This window comes from Drosophila mojavensis, unplaced genomic scaffold (genome assembly GCF_018153725.1).
Source record: "Drosophila mojavensis isolate 15081-1352.22 unplaced genomic scaffold, ASM1815372v1 contig_36, whole genome shotgun sequence".
Classification (NCBI taxonomy): Eukaryota; Metazoa; Arthropoda; class Insecta; order Diptera; family Drosophilidae; genus Drosophila; species Drosophila mojavensis.
This window is the reverse complement of record NW_025318858.1, coordinates 4,082,426-4,108,843: the sequence shown is the minus strand read 5'-3', so window position 1 is coordinate 4,108,843 and position 26,418 is coordinate 4,082,426. Positions and strand designations below refer to the sequence as shown.

The window sequence follows — 26,418 nt, the reverse complement described above, 5'->3', positions numbered from 1 at the left end:
AACCGAGCAAGAATTCCAAAGAAAAATCTGGATAGGACTGAGTGTTACGATATCAATACGAAGCGCGTTCAAACAATTGCGTCTAAATTTAGTACACAGCATTAGAAATGTCCACAAATCGCAGCTCAGGGTCTGTCGGCACTATAAATAGCTCTCAGCTAGCCTAATTGATTATAAGAACACAAACTCGGACAGTCGACACAAATGTTTGGACAGCACAAATAGACGCCGATAAGGAAGAGCTGCGATACTAAACAAAGCTGGAACGTTCGTTCGACTGCCAAATGAATGAACAAGAATTTTTGTGAATGAACCGAACCGAAACTAAATGACTGACAGAGGCAGAACAGATGCTGAAGATCAACATCATAATCACAAACTATAAATTAACATAGAATGAGCATTTTGAAAAGAATTTCTGATCTATATATATAATGCTATAAAAATGATTGTTTGCAAGTGTTGTTACCGAGAAATTATAGTATAATTTGCTGGAAAAATAGATATACTATAATAACCTATGATCTATTGAAATAAATAATCGGTCGAAGGCTAAGCGATATTTTTATAACATTTTGATTTTATTGCCGCAGGCAATAGGAAATAGATTTGATCGATAAGGATAAATTGATATTATTATAAAATTCAAAGCAATAGTTTACATTCAAATATAGATATCCTCCTCATATCCTTTTATTCATGCCTAACTCAATTGAGTGCTATCGACACATCCATTGTATCATCTCCTTCGATATCGGCAATTAAATAGTCTTATCTACATTTGCTAATTTGCTGTCTGTTCTGAGTTATCTTTACCCATATTACGCATATCTGTGATGACTCATATAAAATTTTTTGGGCACATCTCCCGATCTATCATGCAGTTTATTTAAAGCACATGATTTCACATCTGGGCAGTGCATTTCTTTCGCTCAGCTAGCGAACGAGAATGATTTATGCTTAAAGTGTGGAATCAAATCAATCTCAATTGAAAGGCAACGCTCTGTTATTTAGAATTTTGAACTATAGGTCTCTTGATATGAATGTGGGAATGCTGGCAAAAGTAATCGAATATATTTTCAGAATTTATATCATTTAAGTATCATCTACCGTCATATATAATAGATGTTTATTTTTCAGTTCCCTTCTACGTTTTTTTATTTTTATTTTTAGATATTATCTATTAAACAATATAGGATTAAGTAAAATATTCCATTCCATTGCTAAGACATGTATATTTTATATATTATGATTATGATTCTATAACTGTAATATTTTCATATTTGCACTTACCTTTCAGTCTCTGATTCTGCATTTGGTTGCTGCTGTAGCTGTTGTATTTGTTGCTGTGTTGTTGTTGATGATGTTGCTGCTGCTGTTGCTGCGGCTGTTGTAGAAGCAGCCGATGTTGCTGCTGCTGCTGCTGCAGTTGCCACTGATGTCGATTGTTGCTGTTCGTCGCTCAATGCAAGCGATGTTGTCGTTGCATCCACTGCTGTTGCAGTTGCATTTGTTAAATTCACATTGCTGTTGGCACTGACACTCGCGATATTTGTTGGCGGTAATTGTGGTTGAGTCTGTGATGATGTTGTTACTGCTGCTGCTGCTGCGGCTTGTTGCTGCTGCTCGTCAAGCACCAACTGCTGCACATCGGCAATTGTTGCTGGCGCGCTTTGCAACTGCATTGCAGGTATTGCTGCTGGTGTTGCTGCAACAGTTGTTGGCTCGTAATTGTTCAGATGCGTCAGCAATGGCAACGTTTGGCCAGCTGCAACTGTTGCTGCTGCATTAACTACAGTGGCTGCTGCCACTGCTGTTGCTGTGCCGGCAACTGTTGCTGCTGTGCTAGTGGAAGTGTTTGAAGTCTGATTTGCCGCTGCTACGGCTGCTGCTGCTGCTGTTGCAGCTGGGAATGCTGCAGTGGCCGGTGCAATGCCATCGATTTGCGATGTTGCCTGTGGCTGTTGTTGTTGTTGTTGCTGCGGCTCCAACTGGAAGTTCGGCGGTGGCTGTTGCTGCCCGGCAGCAACTGCTGCAAATGTGGGCGGCGGTGCCTGAGGCGTTTGCGTGGCCGGCGACAATGGCTGCTGCTGCTGCTGTTCCACATAGCTGTTGCTCATGTTGCTCTCCCCGACAACAACTGTTGCTCCTGTGCTAGCAACATTTGTGTTGCTGTTGTTGTTATTGTTATTGCTGCTGCTGTTGTTGCTGCCGCTCGTGGCCGGCAAATAGCCTGCACTCGTATTGCCTGCCACATCCATTGCTGCCGCAGCGGCCGCAGCTGCTGCTGCTGCGAGCTCCTGTTGCTTCAGCTGCTGCAGCGACTGTTGCAGCTGTTGGGCCGCTGCTGTGGCATAGTCCATTGGCAACGTTTGACCATGCTGCGACCCCTCCGCATTGGCATTGGGCGTGCCTGCATTAGCATTGACGCTGTCATAGAGTTGCTGCTGTTGTTGTTGTTGCTGCTGCTGCTGTTGTTGCTGCGCTTCGCTGTTGGCCGCATTTACAAATTGCTGCATGCCATGCACCACAGTGGCAGGGGCGGTCATTACACCGCTGGGCGTGCCCGTCATGTGTATGCCAGTCGCCGCACCGCCAATTGTTGCTGCCCCATTGCCAGCGCCCGCCTGCAACTGTTGCTGTTGCGTCTGCTGCTGCTGCTGCTGCTGGTCGGAATAATTCCAATTGGCATCCGCCGAGGCCGCCTCCAAGTGATTCTCGTGCAGCATACTCGGCGGCAAAATCATGCTCTGCGTTGTCTTTGGGATATCGCAGCCACCCTCCAGCATGTTGCTGCCGGGCCCGATGCCACCAGCACCAACACCCACACCAGCACCAACACTTGCCGATGTGCCTTCCGTGTTACCAGTCTTTTCATTGTTATTGGCCGCACCCACACTCGAGTGATCCAGATAATCCATGCACATCCAGCGGCCACGCTTGAACGGCTCCGTCGACTCGATCTTGACCACCTTAAAGCGTTCGCTGCGATGTTGCGTCTCCTTCATGTCTTCCTTTTTCTTGGTGCCGCCTGGCGTCACCGCCGCGCTAACCACATTGATGATATTATCCGAGACGTTCACCTGGACGTTCTGTATGGTCTGGCCCAGCGCTGGGCCAATCGGGTCTACCACAACGAGGCCGTACTGTGAACTGGTGGGTATCACCGGCGCTGTGGTGCTCAATGCATTGTTGGCAAAGAAGACTTCCTCCTTGGAGAACGTGTCCTCCGACATGGATGGCGTTTCATTCTCTAGATCTGTAATCCGACTATTGTCATCCGTATGAGATTCATCTAGATCATCGGCAGACTCGTCGCCCGTGTCGCCGGCAGCATTCAGCTTGGCGTGACCCACAGTCACCGAGGTGATTTGAAATGAGGAAGTCGTCTTTGGTTTGCGATTGTTGCCGCCGACAGAAGATGCTGCGGCTGCATTAGTTGCAGCTGCTGCTGCTGCTGTGGCTGCTGTTGACTGATGTCCCTGGCTGTGGCTGGTGTGATGCGGATGATGATGATGCTGGTGATGATGATGGTGCCCATGATGCGCCGACTGCTGCTGCTGCTGTTGCTGCTGCTGCTGTGGCCATGGCGCTGTAATGTTACGCAGCGCACCGCCATTGTTGTTGGGCGAGCTGGGCTTGTTGTTGCCAGCAGCATGGCTGGTGTTGGTGCTGCTGTTGCTGCTGCTGCTAGTTGCCGCTGTGGCCGTTGTCGCCGTCGAGTGATTGCTGCTGCTCGATTTCGGCGCCAGCGACAAGCTGCTGTTGCTGCTGGCACGCGATACACTCACGCTGCCGTCAGCAACTGTTGCTGTTGCTGGCGTTGCATTGCCGCGACTCAACGCATTCAAGCGCAGGCTTTCGCTGGTGGTGCGCTGAATGTTGTTACTGTTGTTGGTGCTGTTGCTGTTGTTGCTATTGTTGCTGTTGTTCTGATGCGCATGCGCCTGCTGATGATGCAAGTGCGAGACATGATGATGATGATGTTGCCCGCTGCCGCTCAGCGAATTGACCTTGGTCAACGGCGGCTTCTTGATGCTGGTGGTGCCAACCACGCCCACAACGCCACGCCCCGGCGTCTGTATGGAATTGCGACGAGCGGGCGCATTGCCCGCACCAGCAGCTGCCCCACCTGTGGGCTTGAACTTTGCATTCAGATGGCGATCGAACATGTTGATGCTGGCGCGTTGCTGTTGCTGTGGTATATTGCTCGACCGGCGTACTCCCGCTGCTGTTGTTGTTGTTGTTGCTGCTGCTGCTACTACTGTTGATGTTGCTGTTGCTGCTGTGTTGGCTACGATGCTGTGCGTCTCCTGTGAACTTTCGGGCGATGAGGCTGCCGAATTGCTGCCGCTGGCCTGACCGCTATTTGCAATTGTTGCTGCTGTGCTGAGCTGATGCTGATGTTGTTGTTGATGTTGCTGCTGTTGCTGTTGTTGCTGTTGTTGCTGACCGGAATCTTCGTTAGCAGCGCTTTGATTCTCGGCCATAATCGAATTGGATTTCAGCGTGCGCAAAGTTTTCAGCAAATAATCCAGTTTTGCTGACAATTACTCTTGGATTATTTGTGGACGAAGAAAATGATATATGTGCTAGTATATATTTAAATTTTTTGTTTTTGGTATTTTAATTTAATGTTTTTATATATATATATATATATATTTTTTGTTTTTTTTAGTTAGAGTTGCTGTTGCTGCTGGTTATTGGCAATTGTTGCTGCGATTTGCCCACTTCGAAGATGAAACTAGCGGCTGCCAAACGACGACGACGATACATAGCGAACCGCTGCGACCGTTACAGGTGCAACTCAAATGACGAACTGCGACGGTGGCGACGACGACGACAACCGACAAACCGTAAACCGAAAAGCGCGAAACAGTTGTAGCAATTGTTGCTGCTGCGATTGCTGTCGATGTTGTTGTTGTTGCTGCTGTTGTTGATTTTGTTATGCTAAGTAATAAATTGAAATTTATTTGTTGTTGTTGCTTAGCTATATAATTCGGCTTTGCGCGTTTTATTAGCAACAATCAGAGGAGCGCGGCGCGCAATAACTAAATGAGCCGCCAGCTCGCAGAGCAGCGCCATCTAGCGGGCACATACAGAGGCACACACACGCACACGCACATACACAGGCACAGGCACATACACACACATACAGCACAGCTGTTGTAAATATTATTTACTTAAATGTAACACAAATATTTATTTTAAATTAATTTTTCTTTTTGGATTTTGGATTTTGGATTTATATTTATATATATTTTATGTTATTTTATTTTATTTTTTAATTATTTAACTATTTGTTGTTGTATTTGTTTAACTAAGAATTTTAATTTAACTTTAGCATGAAATTAAAAACTTTGTTATTGTTGCACTTTTCTATATAACCAACAAAAACACACACAAAATTGATTTTTGCATTTGTTTTGTTTACATTTGCTTTGTTTTGCTTTTTATTATGATTTCAATTTCCTGGTGCCCCGTTTACTAGCAATGCAGTAAGCTGTAGAAATTTAATTCCTGCAAAGAGAGTGAGTGAGAAAGAGAGAGAGAGAGAGAAATTTAAAAATAAATATAAATAATTGATTTAAGTATTTTGTTTAGCGAGAATCGAATTGAATATGTCATACGAGTTGAGTTATTCGAGTAGTTTATTTAATCAACGACTGCCAGGCACACACATTGGACGCCATGATTAAAGTGAAATTCTCCGATGACTATTAAACAATGGGAATGTGATATGAGCTATGCATAAGTCTGGAGAAACGTAAATAGCTTCTATAGATAAGGTGAATAATATTTACTTTGGAGCTCTCATTACAAAGATCTTTCTGTCTCTGCGAAGGGAAGCTCTGTGGGGACTCTTGGCATAAGTTATTAAGCTGTGGGAATTATTTGAATCAACCTTTGGACAACTACATACATATAATATCAATTAGATAAATATATTCCATCAAATCTTCGATAAGTCGTACAATAAAATAAGTCTAAAGAAATCTATATACCTATGGAATATTTCAATTTTGCATTTCTGAAGAAGTTATACTACTACTATAATACGTATAAGACATCGCTTCAAGATATGACTAGAATTATCGATTAGACTCCATCAAACTATTTGCCTTCTATAAATAGCTACGTCTATCTGCCTTTAAAGAATTCTGAGAAGTTACTCTTAACTTTATGTTATAGCTCTTATCTGATTCTTCTCTATTTCCAATTGCTTATGAAATAGGAAAAGTTTAAATAGTTTATAATCTATAGTCAGTTTTAACTACTTAAAAGCGGAAAAGAAGTTGAGCAAAATGCTAACTTTATATCACTGGAAATGCTCAAGTTTCAATGTTCCTAACTAAGTTTAGAGACAGAAGTTAAGAGTAATAAAATGCTCTAATTAAAACATTAGACAAGAAATGTTTGTCTTATGTTTTATAGCGCATTGTTTATACAATGATTTATGATCCATATATAACGAATATACGATTTGAATATAATATCTAAAAATTTATGAACCACTGAAAATTGATTTAAATATGACAAATTTGACTAAATTTCATGAAACCTTTTACAGCATTATATATCAAAAATCTAAAAAATATCCTCTTAAAAAATATCTTGAATTTTTAAAATAAATTATTAAATTGTTATTTGACCTATTAAATCTTGTTTCAGCTTTTGATGCTAGATCATTTCGAGCGCTCAGAACATTTTCTCTTCTAGTTCTATCTAAATCACATACAATCTCTTAAACCTTAGCTATATCTATAGCACTAGGTTTTACTGCTACTCGTAATAGCTCGTCGTAGTATCATCTTTGAGCAGTTGATTTCATAACTGCGTAGTATTTCTTTTCAGATTATGATATTCCGCTGATGATCATCAACATGTGGCTATTGATGATGATGAAGATGATTTCGAATTTTTCTTGGCTCATGTTTTTTCTTTGTTGTTTTTATTTGAAATTTTTTAAAATTTTTGTTATATATATATATATTGATTTAATTATTTCCGTTTTACGGCGTAGTTTGTTGAATTAGTTAAGTGGCACACATTAGACTTGGCCTTTCTTTCGTGCTTTTTTTTTTTTTTTTTGCTAAAGTCTAAAAATTATTTTTAAATATTTACTTTTTTCGGCAGTTTTATCTTCCATTCAATTTTTGTTCGCTTTTGTTTTGTTGTTTTGTTTGTTGTTGTCATTATTTAATTGATCTCGTTTACGGAAATAAACGCGCAATTGACGTTGCCAAATTCAATAACAAACGACAGTCAGAAAAACAACAATGTATAAAAGCTTAGAGCGTTGACACGTAAAATCCCTGACTAAAATCATTCAAATTAATATTATAAAAAGGTATGCCTAATATTTTTAGTAGATTTCTAGTCGTAACGAAATCGTTGTATATACAAAAGCGCCTAATTTTAATTTTTGTTGTTGTTGTTAAATAAATTTGAGTATAAAAATGTATTATTTTGTTTTGATTTGAAATCCTCAATTTTTTTTTTTTGATGATACGGCAGCTAACTAACTTTTAAAATACTTTACTCAAAAAAAAAAATAAAATAAAATTAATATAAAAAATAAATAAATAGTTGTAATATATATTATTTGATTATGTATTATATTTAATATTATTTATATAATTGACATATTTCTTACAAGCCTAATAATATATTCAATATGCCAACTACAGAAATACTTCATGAAAACAAAAAATAAAAATTTCGCAAAAAAAAAAAGGCAAATGCGTATATGAACGGATGTGAGTGTTTGTATTTGTTAATAGCCGTAAGCTTTGGCGATCATTCATAAATTTCGTGAACTGTTTAACTTTCATTTACATGCGTGTGTGTGTGAGTGTGTGTGTGCGGGCGCGTGTATTTGACGTTTCAAACTTTTGCGTGTGCCCCCGGCCCGAAGGCAAAGCTAAGACCTTGAATCCAAGACTATTTGACATGAAAGAAACGCGACAAACAACAACTTTTTGGCAAATGAGAAAATAATCAATTAGAAAAAAAAAAAAAACTTTGTAGAGGTAGAAGAAGAAAAAACAAAGCGTCGATCAGTTATAGGTCAACTCTGTTCAGGGTAGAACAACCACACAGACAGGTGGAAGGTCCATTGGCCTTGTGCTGACTTAATTTGAAGGTTGAGACCAGAATTAATCGGCAATTAGTGTGCGAAACACGTTGAACAAGGCATTAAAACAAATATGCGGAGAGCTTAAGAATTTTTGTAGATTTATTTAAGATGTTGTTTTTAACAAAACAAAGAATCTATTAAGATATTATGTTAAGGATATTCTCTAATAAAGCCGACAGCTGGTTAGAAGAAAATGATATCATTGTATCTAATAAAATCTTTAGACATTAAAAATAAACACATAGTATGGAACGCTTAAGAAATTTATAGATTTTCTAGATAAACAAGATCTTAGTTTAAAAAAAAAACAAAGAATCTATTAAGATCTTATGACAAGGATATTCTGTGGAAAAGAGTCGAAAGCAAGCTTGAAGAAAACGAAATCAATGAGATATAAATATTTATATTTTTATAGAGCATGGTAAATTCTAAGTAGACTATAATGTATTATTATATTCCATATCTAAATAAAAGAATCTGAAGTCGAGCAAATTTAATTGGATTCTCGCTGTGATTACCTTCGAGGCCCATTTGGAATTCTATTAGACGCAGTTAGCTTAGATAACTGTTATTTATGCCTCTGTGCATGCCACAACACAATGGCAATCAAAGTATCTGATGGCTGGAGGTGCAAGAATTGCACTCGCTTCCAAGTGTATACAACAGATACGATTTGCCTTAAAGGGGGAGGTGGAGGGAGGCGCCACTGCCTGCCTCAACAGAGACGACAAACAATAAACGGAAGAACAACAATAATAACAAGCGCAAAGCAAAGCGCAGCAGAAGAAGAACAAGATGAGAAGGAGAGAGAGAGAGAGAGAGAGAGAGTAGAAAGAAGAACTAATTGCAACGACAAAGTATAAAATCGATGAAGCAAAAAATATAATGAAGAACAACTACAACAGATAGCGCAGCGAAAAAAAAACCGACTGTGGCCTGTGAGATGCAGGGAGGCAGAGTGAGATAGGGAAGCAGCGAGAGAGTGAGAGCGACAGAGAGTGCACAAAGAGAGCGAGTGCGCGTTAAACAAATTGCAACAATTTTGCCATAGAGCAGAGAGCTAAAGAGGGGCAGCCTGTTGGCCTCCTGCCTACACTCACTCACACACTGAAGACAGGCAAAGCAACGTGGGCGCCTACAAGTGAGGCGGGGGCGACGGTGAAGCCTGACACGGGGAGCCAACATACCAAACAAACAGTGCAAATTGCTAAAACGAGAGAGAGAGAGAGAGGTTCGTTCGCGCGATGCAAGAGAGCAAAGCTGCCGCTGCTGCTGAGAGTAAATGCCAGCGCATTGTAGGCGCTCTCTCTCTCTCTCTCTCTTTTAGTGCAAGACAGCTGCCGGTAATCAATATTGATGATGATAGCAGTGGCAGCGACTGCGACGGCAACGGCGACGGCGACTGCGACAGCAGCCGCAACGAAGATAAAGACCAAAAGGGAAAAGGTCAAAGTGAAATGCAAAATCAAAGCGCAACAAAGCAAAATTAATTGCAATTTAATTAAACGAAATCAATGCGAATGAGAGTGCAACATGAAGAGACGTACAAGAGAAAGACAGAGAGAGAACGAATCGAAGAGAGAGGAGGATAAACTGATGCAAAAGCAGCACAGAAAAGTTGATGAAGAGCCGCAAAAAAAAAAAAAAAAAAACGGATGAGCAAAAAAGATATTGCATATCCATGAGATATGCAAAAAAAAATAATAAGAGAAGAAAAAATTCAATTATTAAAGCAAATCAAATCAAATCAAGGAAAATAAATAGCAGACAAATCAAACAGACAATCGAAATCGAAATAGTGATAAACTAGAATACACCCTCGAGGAAGAAACTTCGCTGATGCTAAGATTTTTTTTTATATGTAATCGATATATACATATGTATATATACTAAAACTCGAGCTGAATCATTCTATATATATATGAATTTACTTTAGGTAGTATATAAACTTTAGTTTATTTCTATATTTATCATTATTTTCGAAATGGGCTTTATATATGATCAATCATCAATGGACTGTACACTCTACGCCTCATCTTACAGGGTATCCATACATTTTTGTCAACAATAAAACAGCTACAGACGTGACTCGACGCATGCTTTATTCACAGCTCTACCCTCTCCGTCCCAATTGACTTTCTTATACGAATAAGAAGAATATTCCATCGATTTTATTCAACGTCTTTTGTTGCAATCGCTTTGCGAAAAAAAATTTGTTCAAACAAACAGTTAATCCATAGACATATATATAGATCGTATTTCTAAACAGAAATCAAACTTGAGACAAATTATAAAAAAGAAAAAACATATAATCAAAATGCGCTCGACTTTAGCTGATGACACAGCAGAAGTCGGAAAGAAGAAGAGAAGAGACAGAATAAAGGAATGAAATTTGAGACTATATTGAGAGGAAATCAAGACGAGCCTGCAACTGTGCCTCATGTGGCAAGTACAATACAAAATTTCCTCTTGTCTGTTTCAAGGTTAAGCAAAATGGAATCTGACCAATTGGTCTATAAGAAAATATGAAAGATTTTTAGTGTTCCAATTGGCTGACAAATTGAAAATGCAAAGGAGTTTTAAAGCAGAGCAAATATAGATATATTCAGAAATGTAAGATGATAGTGAATCAACTTATTCAGATAATCTATAAAATATTATCTCGATTTCTGTTACATAGCTTTATCTATAGTTGAAGATTTGAGCATGTATGAGATAAATGTAGCTGATTAGATCCCACTGATGTACGCTACATGTACAAGCTGAATTTCTGCTTCAAAACCTATATAGTTTACGTATCCATATGTATATAATTGAATAATGTATATATAAATATAATATATTATTGTGTTTGCACTCACACAGCACCCGATGATTGGGTAAGGGTATGGGAGAGCTAATATTCCGTAATAGGCTTATCCAACTGGACATTTAGTCATCATCGACGTCTCGTATTACCTTAATTGGAATTACACTAACTTTCGAGCTGAGGGGAGAACTGGAGGAGGGCTTCTATAACATTGAAATTCTTTGCTCGCACAAATTTCCTTATATTTTATTTATGGAAAATGAAGTTGAATTGGTCGAGTGTAAACAAAGTGCAAACAGCTGATTTATTTATAAACAAAATGACTAAATTGCTTTGCCAGCTGTTTTCCAATAAGACCAATCAGAAAAATCTATACGTGTGTGTGTGTGTGTTTGTGCGTGTATTGAACAAAGATAGCAACAATAATGCGAAAAGGTACAAAGTGCAGAATGCTGCCAGCAACAACAGCAAACGCAGCGAAGACGAAGCGAAAGTGAACGAAAACTACAACAACAACGCATTTAATTCTCTGCACCAACAACAACAGCTGCAAGGATGGGCGGACATAGGTTGCGACGTCAACGTCGATTTCCAAACGGCGTAGCGACTCACGCACAATTGTACACACACGCACACACCTTACATTTTTTTCTTAGTTATTCTTCATTGTTTAGTACATCACTTTGTTTTTGTTTCTTGTATTTATTTAATACACTCTATTGTTTATTTGTTTTTGTTTTACTTGCTTTTCTTGGCTTTTTTTGTGTCTTTTCACATCGATTTGTTGCACTGTGCAGCTGGCGACTGCGCCGCAGCGTCGCTGCTTGCGAAGAATTTTGCAAACCGAAATTAACTTACAAAATTCGCATTTAGTTTAATTTATGCCCGTTTCTCTTCTGTTAATTTGTATGCATTTCAATTCAACGAAATTATAACGTAAACTGAACGCGACAAAGAAATATGTTTTCTTCGATTTGCAACTAAAATAAAAAGCAACAAAAAAATCGGACAAAAGGAATCATTTTTGACGTGAGCAAGACTACGAGAGCGGGAGCTGAGAGAGCGCCACACACAGCAGCACCAGTAGCAACAGCGCGTGTGAGAGAGGGGCAGTAAGTGAGAGAGAGAGAAACATTAAGTAAGCGAAGCTCGTGCATGGCAGATTTGCAAAAAATTTATTTTTTTGTTTTTTTGCAAAAAAGAAGAGTAGAAAAGGCCAAGCCACTTTAAACGGCACAACAACAACAATCAGGGGTATTAAACGTCGGTCGCTACCAAAAAAAACTTTGGATTTTTCTCTCCACTACACACATACACACACACATTGATATGCATGTATGTACATGCACACACAATCGTCGGCGTCCACACATATGCATATATATATATATATATTTATATATTTGTTAACTGCTTAGCACTTATATTTGTTGTTGTTGTTTTTCTTCTTTTTTTTGGTAAATTATTCACATTTTCATCGCAAATGTTGCATTGCTTTTTGTGCCCGTTTCTTATTCAATTTGCACGCACACACACACACACTCACACGTACACACAGACACGAAATGTAGAGAGACACACACACTCATGCACTCACTTTACACATTTTTTTGTTATACGATTCGGCACTGCGTTGTTTTGGGTGCGAATTGATTTTACATTTTGCGCTTAGCTTGTGGCTTGACATTTACTTATTTATGCTTGCGCTTGCGGTATTTGTTGCTATTTTCAATTACAAACTTTTCACCTTGAAATTTTTACGGCAGGCTCCGAACGGTCGACAGATTGTGGCGGTCGGGCGATAGACGGTCGGTACGTTGCAACACTGACTCGTGCAGTGTGACCTGCGAGGCGATACTAACAAATTACCATGCTGTCGGCAAAATCAAATGACCGAGAATACCGCAATTGAATGCATTTTGACAGTTTAGCAACACTAATATTTGGTATTTATTTTATATTGTTATTAATTTATCCATTAAACATTAAGTAAATAATTATATACTGCTGTGACTTTTATTTATAAAATATTATGCATATAAATAAAAGTATAATATACTATAATAAAACATAATCATCTGGGCTTTTAGCGTAAAAGTAATATGAACTTCTAGATATTTTTATATACCGCATCTGCAATCAAATTTTATCCCACATTATTTCGATTTTTATCCCATCAAAGCTGAATTAAATTTGTTTAGACTAATTATTATATTTATTTCAGTTTTTATTCAATCTGCCGGCCTATCGATATACAAATGAAACTATCGTTAACACGTATCAAATGCGTACGCTTCGCACAACTGTTCTTTGGGTGTGCTCGAGCGTTCATCAAGCTCAACAGTTGTGCAAGCGCTGCCCTTGGTGGCGGTTACAATTCAAATTTTTATTAAGGTGTAACTGGAATTTTTCAACATAATTGTACAAGTTCTGTTTGTATTTCTTTGCAACAAATAAATAGAACTATTTATAATATATAATTTACGATAATCAAATTTAATTATCTATTGCAAATAAATTACGCTAATGATCGACAGTGTTCAACCCCACTCGAGCATCTCTGATGGAACGTGTTTTGGATTAGAATTAAGCCCATATAATAACAATTCCTTTGAACTATTGCAGCAGCCGCTGCTGCTGCTCTCCCACCATCATACGCATCTCAATTGCAACGCAAAAAGCTGACCAAAAACCTGCTTCGGGGTCGAGGCTCGTGTCGGACATGTTTTTCTGCGTAATTAGTGCTGCTCCCTTCCTCCTTCAGACTTTTGCTTATGTTCCGTATTGCTCTCCCGCTCCCTCTTCCTTTCACTTCCACTGTTCCGTTCTCACTAACGTAATTCGCATCCCTGTTTGAACGCAGCGAAGCGTTTGCTTTGGCGATTCCCGTTACTCGTTACTTGTTTCGCATTTTTGCTTTCTTTAACAATTTCCATTTGATTGCATTTCGACGCCGGTATGCGCACATACACATATATACGCATTTACACGCGCACACACAGCATTCATTAGGGTGACCAACGTCCAGTTTGTGCCTGAGCTTAACTGTCATTTCCATAAAATCCCACTGCCAGGCAAGCAAACACATACCCACATCTATTCCCACTCTCTTACACACACACTCATACGCCACTCACACACTCCACTCTCCCGCTCAGACTCTTCGAGCGACACGACGTATGCAAAACTTTCTCTTTGCATTTGAATTCCTCCACTTTTTCCTTTGCTCTATCTCCCTCTTTCTTGCCTACGGCTGCTCTGCTTGCCCATAATTATGAAGATGAATGTTCTTATTGCTTTTATATCCCTTGTATGCGTGTATGTGTGTTTGGTTAGCCTGCGTATGTATGTGAGTGTGTGTTGCTGCCCACATCCTCTATTAATAATGCCTTCGGTCACACTCTGCATACATACATTCGCTGAAATTTGTTGCCCTTTCCGCTTAGTTTAGACCACTAAAACTTTTCCAAATCACAGTGGAACGAATGTGATTAGGAGGTTATTGGATATAATAATATTATTCCCTTTAAATTGTTATTAGAAATATTAATTTTTTACTTAAATGCAAATATTTGTCGCGATTCAATATAATAAAAGTTATATATATTTTTAAATCCACTTTTCATTACTCTAGTCCCACTGTGCACTGGTTTAGCCCAGCTTTGCCTTACAAAGAAGCGCCTGCAACTAGCGTGCTCTACTACTACTCCTGCTTCTTCTTCTACTTCTTAGCACGCGTCGTTGAGCCGTCGCCGCAGCAGCAGCAATAATAAAGGAAAATCCGACAGGATGCTAATGCGTATTTAGTTATTTAGTTTGTGTGTGTGAGTGGGAGTATGTGTGGGTATATATGAGAGTGTGTGCAAGGGAGGTAAAGCATAGAGAGTGAGGCCTCGAAGCGTTTGTTTGTTTTATGCGCTGCTTCAGATAGAATTCATATGTGTGCGTGTGTGTTTGTGAATGTGTGTGTGTGTGTGCGTGTGTGTGAGGTATTAGCTCTCCCTTCACATATTTGCATATTATCGATTTTTGTTTGGAAAAGCCATTAAATTTGCACAAATGTTAGTTCGAGTTCTTTCCAATAGGCAGAGGAATAAATTATAATATGAATAGCCTAACTAATTTATCGGGTAGTAAACTATGCACAAAACATACTCTCGCTAACTTTGATCATTAAATGTATTTGAAATGAATAGAACAGAAATTTCGAAACAGGGAAATTATTTTTTTTGTTATATAAACATCACGGAGAGGTACGAATCTACTATGTGAAATCTTATGCTAATTTACCATAAATAGAACGAATTATAAAAAATATATATAACTTTTGGATCAATGGGAAAAATATTTATTTTTTATAAATTTAAAACATATTCAAATAATTATCATAATTTTGTATTTTTTAACTTCCATTTTTTCTTTCTAATAAATATTACAGTGTATTCTTGGCACTTTAGTTTAACTCTCTGGCGACCTTTAAGTTTTCCATATAATAAATACTTAGTCTAAACGATTCCTACGATTTAAGTAGCTTTTAAGCTTAACAAGCGGACGAAATGAAAAACTCAACTAAACAATTCGATTTGCGAACTGCTCGAAATTCGACACGAAACGTGGCCAAAAGCGCTTCAGAGCCAAATTGAGTTCAAGCATACAAAAAAAATAAAATAAAATAAAAAAATAAAAAAATGGCCAAGGCTGAGCCGAGAGGACCTAAGCGGATTTCAACAATTTAAATAGAATTTTGTATTTTCAGCTTTTTTCCTCTCATTTTTGTTTGTTAGAGGGCAAAATGTCAAAGATGAAACGACACGGGTCCAATTAGATTTGGCCAGGCACGCGAACCACCCGAAAAAGGCAGAAAACTCTGTGAGGTAAAGCATATAACCACCGCCCACCCATCTCCATTTACGTCTCCGTCTCCGCCTCTTCCATTTCCCTTCATAAAGTGCGTGGGATTTTTGAACAGTTGGCAAAAGCAAAAACATGCTCAAAGAATGGGCCACAGGAATTATGAAACATAATGAACTGAAAATCGAATTGGAATCGAGGTTGGCCTCAACTGCGCCTGGGGGAACAATTACGCAGAAGCAAGAGGCCGGAGAAGAAACACATCCTAAATGCTGGATATGTGGTCACAATTTTGACAATTAGTGGACGTGCATTACAATAACTGAACGGATGTGAATGTTAACTAGCTTTGACTAGACTTTTAACATATACATATATAAGAAATATCCTATAAAAAAGCCACCATATCTACCATATCTAGAATGTTCCTTAGAATACTAAACTTAATCACATTCATTAGTATTAACTATACTTTGCACCTATATTACATGGATTGGATTTGTAACAGAAAGATCCAATAAAACACTATACCATACTATACCATTTACATCTCACCATAACAGTCTAAACTATAAAAGCTTCTACTATAAGGGACTAAGTTATTATATAACAGACTGGGTTATCATCATATCATTGAAGACTTTGCTATAATAGATCTATATTAATATATCATTTTGATGATAGATCAATCAATTATAAGCGAAATAATTTTCATAAAGGCTTTAAAAAATCTAGATAAGATAGATCAAAAAAATAATATAATTATTATTATTATTTTTTTTTTTAACCAAAGATGCTTTGATAATATTATTAAAGTTGTACAGGAAGAAATTCAACAGGTTTATAAGATATATTTGTCGAATGCCTAACATACAGACATGGTTTACCATATCTATTTATATCTTTATAAAGAATCTGTAGTTTTAATATAGAATGCTTTTCAGATCTCTGGTAAACCTAAAATTTAAAATCTGATTACCACATCTATAAAGCTGTTATTAGAAGAATTAATTGGAATCATAATATGTATATAAAACTTGGGCTAAATAGGAAAATCAATAAATTATTAGCCGTACCTTATAAATTATTTATGTATATTTATATTAACAAAGGAATCTTTTGTGAGAAATTCTTGTAAATTGAAATTGTGTTTTTCATAAAATTTACGTCTTAGGAAAACAAGAGGAAATTTACGCAAAATTTACTTATATATGAATAGATTGTCATAGATATAGATATAGATATAGATATAGAAATATATAGCGAGAATGCATCGCTGGTTCTTTGCTAATGAACGAGAGGAGTGCGTGGTGCGCGAGGAGGCCGAGGAAGAAGGTCCTGCGGTGAACACCGAGGATGAGGCTGAGAAAGAGCTGCGGAAAATCGTCTATACCGACTGGCCGTTCTGTGTGACGACGGAATCCCCGCTGCAGGGCAACGAATATATGGCAATAACGGGAAATTGTGATTCGCTGGGCAATTGGAATCCCAAGGAGGTGTACCTAATGCTCGCAGTCGACTGCAAGTGCCGATGCGATTGCAAATGCATCAAATTCGAGGCGAAGGTGCGAATTCCGCGCAACAAAGATATCGAATATCGATATTGCATCGTCGGCTACGATCCCTTGATGGACGATGTGATCATACGCTTCTGGGAGGTGATGATAACGCCGCGCATTATCCGCACTTGCCACAATATGTTGAAGGATTGCGATGCATTCGGCAAGATCGATAGGGACGCCCTGGAGCCGACTGTGGATCGTGGCTGGGTCACCACGGAAACGATCGTCCAGTTCAAGATCTTCAATGCGCCGTTCTATTGGCTGAAGCAGGCGCCGCGACTGCTCTACATCTATATACAACCGATGTTTGAGACGTCGCCAGAGCAATGCCTAAACCAAAGCTCGGAACCCGTCCGACTGACCCTAGCAGAAGCGGGTCGTCGCTCTACGGCGCCGAGTCAACAGAATCAGCGACTCGCATTCACCGAGGTGGCCAATCTCAATCTGACCGAGAAGCTACAGTTCCAGCCGAAGAACGGTGTTCGCTGTGGTCCGCAGGATCTGCAGCTGTATCACTTCTCGCTGTCCCATCCGCTGGAGACGCTCTACCGCATCGATCTCTACACGTACGCCTATAAGGCTGCCTCGGATGAGCCCTCGTATCACTATGGCTATGGTTTCATACAGCCCGAGGAGCTGCACGACTCGGAGGGCGAGCTGCGCATCAACATCAACTGTGCGTCCACGCATCGCCCGTTGATCGAGATGAGTTTGCAGTATCTGATCGTCCGGCCGACGGAGAGCATCAACTGTGACCTGAGTCTGACCTACGAGCGTTTCTGGCGGGAGAAACATTTGCCCATGGATATCGGACATCGGGGCTCGGGCTGCACCTATCGCCTGGGCGACGATGTTTATCGCGAGAATACGCTGTTCGCGTTCAAGCGGGCGGCGGCCAGCGATGCGGACATGGTCGAGCTGGATGTGATGCTAACGAAGGATGCCCAGGTGGTGATCTACCATGATTATACGCTCACCTTTGCTCTCTGCTCGGCCTGGTGTGTGGAGAAGCTGTTGGTGAACTACGATGTGATGGTCATGCCGCATGAGCACTTCAATCGCAGCCGGCTCATGGCCATGGGGGGCCGGAAGCGCGGCGATACGATTATAGTACCCTTCGATTCCTTCTACTACGAGGAACTGCGACTCGTGCAACCCTTGCGTTATGTCTCCTCGGCCAGCGGCTGCTCGGCCAATTGTGAGAAGCATTTGCTGGATCAGATGCCCTTTCCGCTGCTCAGCGATATCTTCAACGATGATCTGCTGTCGCTGCCCCCCAGAGTGGGCGTCAATGTGGAGGTGAAGTGGCCGCAGATGGATACCAAAGGACGCTGGCAGGACTCCAGCTCGAAGCCAACGTTCGATCGCAACTACTATGTGGACACGGTGCTCGATGTGGTCTTTCGCTGTGCGGGCAAACGTCGCATCATTTTCTCCAGCTTCGATGCGGACATCTGCATTATGTTGCGCTTCAAACAGAACTATTATCCCGTGATGCTGCTGCTACAGAGTCCGGATCGACCCATTCAGTTTGCCGATCAGCGTGTCAATACGCTGGAGAATGCCGCCTACCTCGCCTGCATCATGGAGATGTTTGGCCTGAATTTCCACACAACCACCTTGTTCAAGCAGCCCCTCATATTGGGGCACATCAAGGACCTGCATATGCAGGGCATTGCCTGGGGCTCCGAGACGGCCGATGTTGATATCAGGGATAAACTGAAGCGATATGGTGTCATTGGTGTCACCTACGATCGCATCGATCAGAGCAATCAAGTCGGCGATGAGCTGGAGGGCTACATCTACTGCATCGATTCGCTAGCGACGCGAAATCATGTGAAGAATCTCATCGAAACCGAAAAGATTGTCAAGTGTGCGAGATAGAGCTGCAACAAGAGAAAGGCAGACAGAGAGAGAGAGAGAGAGAGAGAGGAAATAGAGCGATAGAGTGCCGCAACGAGAGACAGAAATCGCATTGGTTTTATTCTTAAAGAGTTTTTTACAATGGCACATATCAGGAAATTTGTTTTATAAAAGTCAAATTCTTCTAAGTAAAATATATAATATATACCTATGTACACTATTTTTATAAAAAGTTTTTTAAGGATTAAAACTTCACTGGGAATTGGATAATTTTTAGAAGATAATGTAGAAATCTTCATTTTCTATATACAAATTATACATTTGCTTTCTTTAGCTTTCAGACTCTCAAATATCGAAACCTTAAATAAAAAAAAAAAAATAAAATGATCTGTTTTATCAAAGTCTTATAATGATCTATAGAACTCTTTTTTAGTATAGCAAGAGTGATACGATTTATAGCATAATTTTAAATAGCTTGATGTCTGAAATTAATTGAGTTCATTCTTCCTCTTCGTCTAGCTCTCATTTGGTAATCTTTTTAAAAAGGATGCTGCATGTTGCTCAATGTGAATTTCTGACTAATTATATGATAATTATTATAGAATAAAATAATTATTAAGATGAATACGATACTTATTCTTAGTAAAAGCTAAGATCCTTTACTCCACCTGACGAGATTTCTAAAGTTCCATGTTCCATTAGTATTTGGACTACATACAAGTTTTCGATCTAAAATTTGTTCCAAATTCCCATTCGTCTCCTCAATTAATTACAATTAAGTACTTCAACTCCAGCCACGCCCCTTGCATTTAACAGTATATCAATGCAGAGGCTTTTCGTGAAGCCACCCCGTTTGATATCATAAGTGTCATCACCAAGCACACACACACACACACACACGCACAGTGGAACGTGTTAAAGTCATAAAACACATTAAATCCAATCGAATAATCGAAATGTCACATTAGTTTCTAAAATATGGCCGGACAGCACGTAAGAAAGCATTTTTTGGCCCCGTCTATTGCTACGCTACCTAAGCTCCCCCCATGCTACCTATGCCCCGGTTCCCGCCCGCACCCACCTCTAACGAGCACACAAATGTGCCCAAAAAACAAGCCAAAAAACGGAGGAAAAAAACTCTTTGGTAACAGCTTTTGGCCTACGATTTGTTTTTGCCATCTTTTTTTTTGCCATTTCCTTCTTTCATTCTATTGGCTTGCATTTTCCATTCCATTATCCATCTCTTGAGCAACAGTCGCTCTTCCCTCTTTCACATTTCCTTTCGGAGTCCTGTGGGTATAATTTTAATGGTCGAATCGCTTTTGGGGATTTGCTGCGTTGTTTTTTGTCTATCTCATGTTTTTTTGTTTTCCTTTCTTTTCTTTCTCGAAATGGAAATTGCTTTCCATGGCCAGCAGACCTGCGCCATAGAAATTGGCATTGAAAACGCATAAAAATAAATAATTCTCCATTTCGCATCTCGCATTTACAAATTCCGATTTTCGTCTTTGAGCGCCAAGATTTATGCTCAGCTCTCTGCTCTAGCTTGAGGGCTAAGATCTCTTCTTCTTGTTTTTTTGGGAGCATTTTTGTATAGTCAGAGTGCAAGACAATTGCCAACTTGGGAATTTTAGATTACTTTAGTTTGTTGCGTTTGGATTAAGCCCATAAATCTGGCATAATTTTAATGTTAACGTTAGGGGTTGAGGATTTTTTTTTTCGGGATTTTAATGAACACGTTTTGTTAGGTTTATAAAATGGTGCACTAAGAGATGATAGATGAATATTTTTATAGGATTGATATATATTCCTTTTAGGTCTAGGTCTATTTTCATTAAAAATATTTTTGAAATATTCATTTTCATGATATTTCGATAAAGTTTCTACCATTCTAAAATGACTGTTTTTTTTTTCTTTACAATTTTTTGGGAAGGCATTTAAGATATTCGTTACCTTTTGATTTAAAATACTTAATATTTTTTAAATGCAAAATTTTCAAATAGAAAACAATTTGGTAGGCATCTTCAGATATTTGCCAAAGTCCTCACAAAATTGCGTGGAACATGTCCCCCCTCTTTTACATGACCCTCCCATAAACATTCATTTTCACTTCACTTTAGTTGGCAACTCTGGCAGGAGTAGGGGGTGGGGAGGATTCGCTACACTGTAACTGTAACTTTAACTCATTTGTATGCCAAACAGCAACAGAACTAAAAGTTCCTTTTTTTTCCCTTGCACTTATTACTTATTACTGGACACACACACGCCAAGCAGGATCAGGAGCAGAAGCAGGAGCAGGAGAAGAAGGAGGCGGCGAGGAGAAAAACCCTAGACATGTGAGACATGGAAATTCATCATCAAAAATGAATAATGTCTACACTTAATGCGACTATAGCCGAGCCACCCTCAAAAAGATTGGACTCTGAATACTCTGGACATTCGGGATAAGCACAGCAACAGCATCGCACCCCGAACCCAATTTGCACCCCATCAAAAAGGCGGGCGTGAAGCCAAGTGGCGTGTGGGTGGGGGGCGGGGTATGCCTGAAAGACAGCTGAGTTTGGAAGGGGCTCTGGCATCTACTTTCGACACTGCGCAGAAAGGTTGCTTGAATATTAATTGTAAATATGTGGAGTCGGTCGAGTGTGCGGCCCGAAGAACGAAACAAATGTGCAAACTTAGAAATGCAGGCGACGTGCAAGGACATGTCTACAAGCCCAGCCAAAAAGGACATGCAGTATGAGATATACATATATGTACATATGTATGTGAGCTGGGGCAACTTGTCGGCGTCTAATAGATTTTTGTGCTAGCTCAAGATAAAAACGATGCACAGACAGAAAAGGAAGCTGTCAAAAAAGTCAGATGAAATCTGATGTCGACGTAAAGGGATTATTGAGTGCGCTACGCGACGGCTATCAGAAATGAATGTGTCGGTAGCTATACGAAGAACTATTAAAATGAATAACTAAAAAAATATATAAATAAATTGGTTTTATGTTGGAATGACTATTTCATATAGAAAGTATTGAATAATGAAGTTGCTTTGAATAATGATTCATCAATACGTAGTTGATTGTCGCCAGTCTTTATAAATCTCAGCATATAGAAAAGAAAACATACAAAGTTAAATGAAAAACCGCAGAAAAGCGTTTTCTCAAAGTTAAAGAAAAAAGACAGCTTAGGCAAAGCTAGATATTAGCATACAGGGGTCTTATCCAGAATGCGTTCTGCATAATTTCATAGATAAGTGGAATTTTAACAGTTTTTACTCCATAGTAAAGACAGTTGATGGATAACGAAGAGTATTGCTTGATCTAGATGATGATCTAGATAAATCAATCTAGCCAAATTCGTCTTTACTGTTTGTATATGCAGTCAGCTCTTAAGAAACATAAACTAGAGACTTGAAAATCTTCAATATATATTTCTCTTATAAATTTGCATTACCAACAGCTTTATACTTTTAATAAATGATAATGATATATGATGATAATGCAGATAAATGATAATGGTAAAGTATATCTAAATATACATATATTTACTGTCATGTATATATTTCTTTAGGGTCTTTCCTGATCAAACCTATCTGACTAGTGTATTTGCACTTTTTTAGTTCGTGTAATGTCCTCAATTAAATTCCTAATGCTAAATAATTTCCAGAGCAACTTATATTTTTAACTACTTGGCTTAAAAATTACTTATTCATAATCTATCTCCATTTGCGCGTATTTTCGAGAGTAGGTAAAATTTATCATAAATTTCTTTGTCTGCAATTAAACATAATTAGACAACTCAAATGTCCAACGTTCATTCAGTTATTTTCACATGGAGCCCATATGCTCAATATTTCTATTGGTAGCGCATCTTCTGTCTGGAAGCCAGCCTAAGAGGCGGCAACAGATTTTCTTTCACTTATTATTATTGCCATGACCTTAAACCTCACCTATCAATTTAATGTACATGCGATGGGTTCATCAATTGAAGCCCCGCTAAAAACCATGTCTCTGGCTGGATTTAGCAGTTATCTATTTACTAAATAGTTGCCTGTTTTTTTTTTTTTCCATGGCTCAATCACGAATTTAATGAGCTTTGAAATTGTTTTTTGTGGCTAATTTAGTTTGAAATCGAAATACGCAATCGAAATCGAATCGCGCACCCAATTGTTCGGTTCGTCTTCTTCTTCTTTTCTCGTAATGCTTCCGATAAATAATGTGCAATTAATATGTAACACGTTAGTCGGTTCAACTCTAGTTAATGGCCTCCACTGTCGGTTGGGGCGCCGGCCATTTGTCAATTTTGATGGGCGTGCGAATGCCATAAAAAAGCGACATGTCTAACAAAAAAGTAGGCAGAGTTCTGCAGAGTACTATAAAGAATGATCGACGAGTAGATACTCAGTAATTAGAATTTTGTATATAAATATTAGAATTTCTTGTAGACTTTTCCAGGAAACCAATGTTGAAAATATGATGTTTGGATGGCAAAATTTTGATTGCTTTATATGGAGGTACTAGGCTTACTTTCTTAGATCATTTTTATAAATATTGAGAATTTAATATATGTCGATGAGAAAATAGTCCAATCTTTTAAACAGCTGCTAAACTCTAAAGATATATATATATATATATTGCACTAAAACTTATTTTAATTGCTATGGAGTCATGGAGGCAGAATTTCCTAAAATTAAACATTAAAATATACTATATTATTTGTAGTATATTTTTATGATATATAATGAGATTTAAAATGTGAGTAACTTGAGCTATGTATATCAATGTTGATCTAGTATTTGCGAGGACTCTTCAAAAAGTATCTTGAATTTTTATTGAATATATTTAAGTAAGATATATATAATTATTGATATTCATGCTTTAGATTTAAAGATGCTTTATTAACTTAAAACTTTCTCTTTTAAAATATCTCATAAAACTTTCATATATTTTGTTCACATTTTAATTATTTTTCTAGTATTTATTTCGAGCTTTTATCACAACTTTTTGACATTTTCAAGCCTCAGTAACTCTTACAGGGTATTCAGAAAAAGAGCTTAATACCAGAAAAAAACGAACCTCTGTATAAATCACCATTAAAAAAACGAAACGCGTTTCGGCCAATTCCATTCCATTCCACTCGTTCGACTTAGGCCCAAGTCACATAAAATAAAATTAACTTAAAAAGCAAATTCACGAGAGATATTTTATGTGTCCGTTCTGCAGCTCATAATTCAGGGCGTTAATCCTTTAAATAGGACATTCATGTTATCCCCGTCGCAATGCTGACCATTAAAATAAAATTTATATCAATAAAATTTAATGCCAACAAAACGGGGCCCAAAAAAAAAAAAAAAAAAAAAAAAAAAAAAAGAAATACCAGAACTGCCTCGAATTGTCCTTCATATTGATATTTATGATATTTGCAAGGCATTATAACTCTTATTGGATTTATAGACGATGCTGAAATGTCACTACAGCTGCTACTGCTGCTTCCTCTTTCTCTTCCTCTTCTTTTACTTGTTATTATTGTAATCTATGTGGATTGCCGAATGAATGAATGTGTGTGTGGGTGTGTGGGATATGTGGGGGCTGTGTGGGTGGAAGCCTGTGGGGTGCAGCTATCGATAGGCCTTTAGATGTTATTCTAGAGTGGTTCCTCGCCCTTTCTATAATTGAGCTATTGAGAATGCAAACGATGTTCTTTTATTTTTAGTATTTATAGTAATATAATATATTTATAGTAATATACGTGAGCGATAGAATCAACTATATTTTTTTTTAAGTTTAAAGAATACTAAAATATATAAGTACAGTCGACTCTCGATAATTTGTACTTGGCTAAATCGACTATCGCTATAAATCGAAAGGAGTTCTATCCACTTGAAAACCAATTCCGTTGTCGAACTGAGCCCCTTGCCATTTCGAATTATCAGGACTCGACTGTATAACAAAAATACATATATCTAAATACAGTTTACTTATAATTAGAAATTTGGAACCATTCTGTACTCCATTTCCATTTCCCATAGAAAAATGCTATTGACGTATGGCTATTATATACAGGGCTGTGGATATTCGAGAGACCCATCTGGCAGCCCTACAAGATTGCCCAGACTCATACGTCTCAAATATATATTTTCAAAATGAATTATTAAAGCTGTATATTTATTATTCTGAGCAACTTTTCCATCCGTACAACTTGTCTTCCTTCATAGTCTAATCTATTTTAAGGCCTCTTCGCCCACGCAGCTCATCTCAGATATCTCCATTTGTGTACACATGAGATTTGCACAGTCTGCCTCTGCCTAACCCCTTTTGTAGCGTAGTTACAGTTGGCAGGCCATATATCATTTTAGCTAACCGCACATTTAACGACGACTGCCGCGACGCGTCGGCGGTGTCAGTGACTGAAACATTCATAATTTCATAGAAATTAATATGAAATCAATCAAGTATTATTCGCATTTACCACAATGCCGAATCATGGGCATGGCACGGGAGATGGGGTTTAATGAAAAAGTTGAAAGAGTTAAGAGAACGAGCGGGAGTACGAGGGACTGCATGAATTTTTGTCATGCTCATCGCTAAAATATTTCGCTTTGGCAGTGGATAGAAAGTTTCTTGGTAATTTGAGCTCACACAATGGCACACATTAACCCCTTATCGCCGATATCGCAGCCATGCCAGCAGCCCCATCGAACCACCCACTCAGACCCGGATTCAGATGCAGACTCCGACTCAGACGTTCAGTTCCGCATTCATTAACTGAGCAGCTCGTAATTAATCCTTGGCAGGCGTCGCCTTACGTGCCAAAAACCAACCCCCGAGCACACACAATTGCATGTTGTAAATTAGATTTTCGTTTGTCATGACAACCCTTAGCCCTCCACGGATGTTGTCCGGGGTTGCAGCCAGCTCCGTCAGCCTCGTTTGAATGCAAAACTGTTTTTGGTCATTAACCTGTCTGAAGCACTTTGCAAAACTTCGATTTTCTCGTTTGCCTGCGCTACATCAAAATGCTTTCAGCCCGACTTGCAACCCCCACACAGTGCCTCGCGTTTCCATCGCACACTTTCCACCATGTCATCGACGCCATCTTTTTGGCTTAGCGAAAAACTTCTTAATGAACTTTAAGCAAGCCCGAGCGATGTAGGGGCTAAAAGGGGTTTGCCAGCCCTTGCACAAAGGGTTTAAGCA

At 38.9% G+C, this 26,418-nt stretch overlaps 2 protein-coding genes and 1 long non-coding RNA gene across 8 annotated transcripts in view; 1 reads left to right on the top strand and 2 right to left on the bottom strand.

Annotated features, from left to right (window-relative positions):
- The window catches only part of LOC6575947 (protein bunched, class 2/F/G isoform), a 123,384-nt gene extending 118,232 nt beyond the window's left edge, over positions 1-5,152 (bottom strand). For all 6 annotated transcript variants that reach the window (XM_032728768.2, XM_032728771.2, XM_044008756.1 and 3 more), the window contains exon 1: positions 1,294-5,152. In XM_032728768.2, the coding sequence (XP_032584659.2) occupies positions 1,294-4,490 (3,197 nt within the window). In that variant the 5' untranslated portion in view covers positions 4,491-5,152. The remainder of the gene's footprint in view (positions 1-1,293) is intronic.
- A 297-nt stretch (positions 5,153-5,449) lies between these two features.
- Positions 5,450-12,800, bottom strand: LOC122757247. Its single transcript, XR_006357207.1, has 2 exons — positions 12,697-12,800; positions 5,450-5,520 (listed from the first exon to the last, which is right to left on the bottom strand). It is a non-coding gene; the product is annotated as an uncharacterized LOC122757247 (long non-coding RNA).
- Positions 12,801-17,068: 4,268 nt separating this feature from the next.
- LOC6575941 (glycerophosphocholine phosphodiesterase GPCPD1) lies at positions 17,069-19,246 on the top strand. The gene has a single exon (XM_002001909.3). The coding sequence runs from the start codon at positions 17,069-17,071 to the stop codon at positions 19,244-19,246; it is 2,178 nt and encodes a 725-aa protein (XP_002001945.1).
- Positions 19,247-26,418: the final 7,172 nt, after the last annotated feature.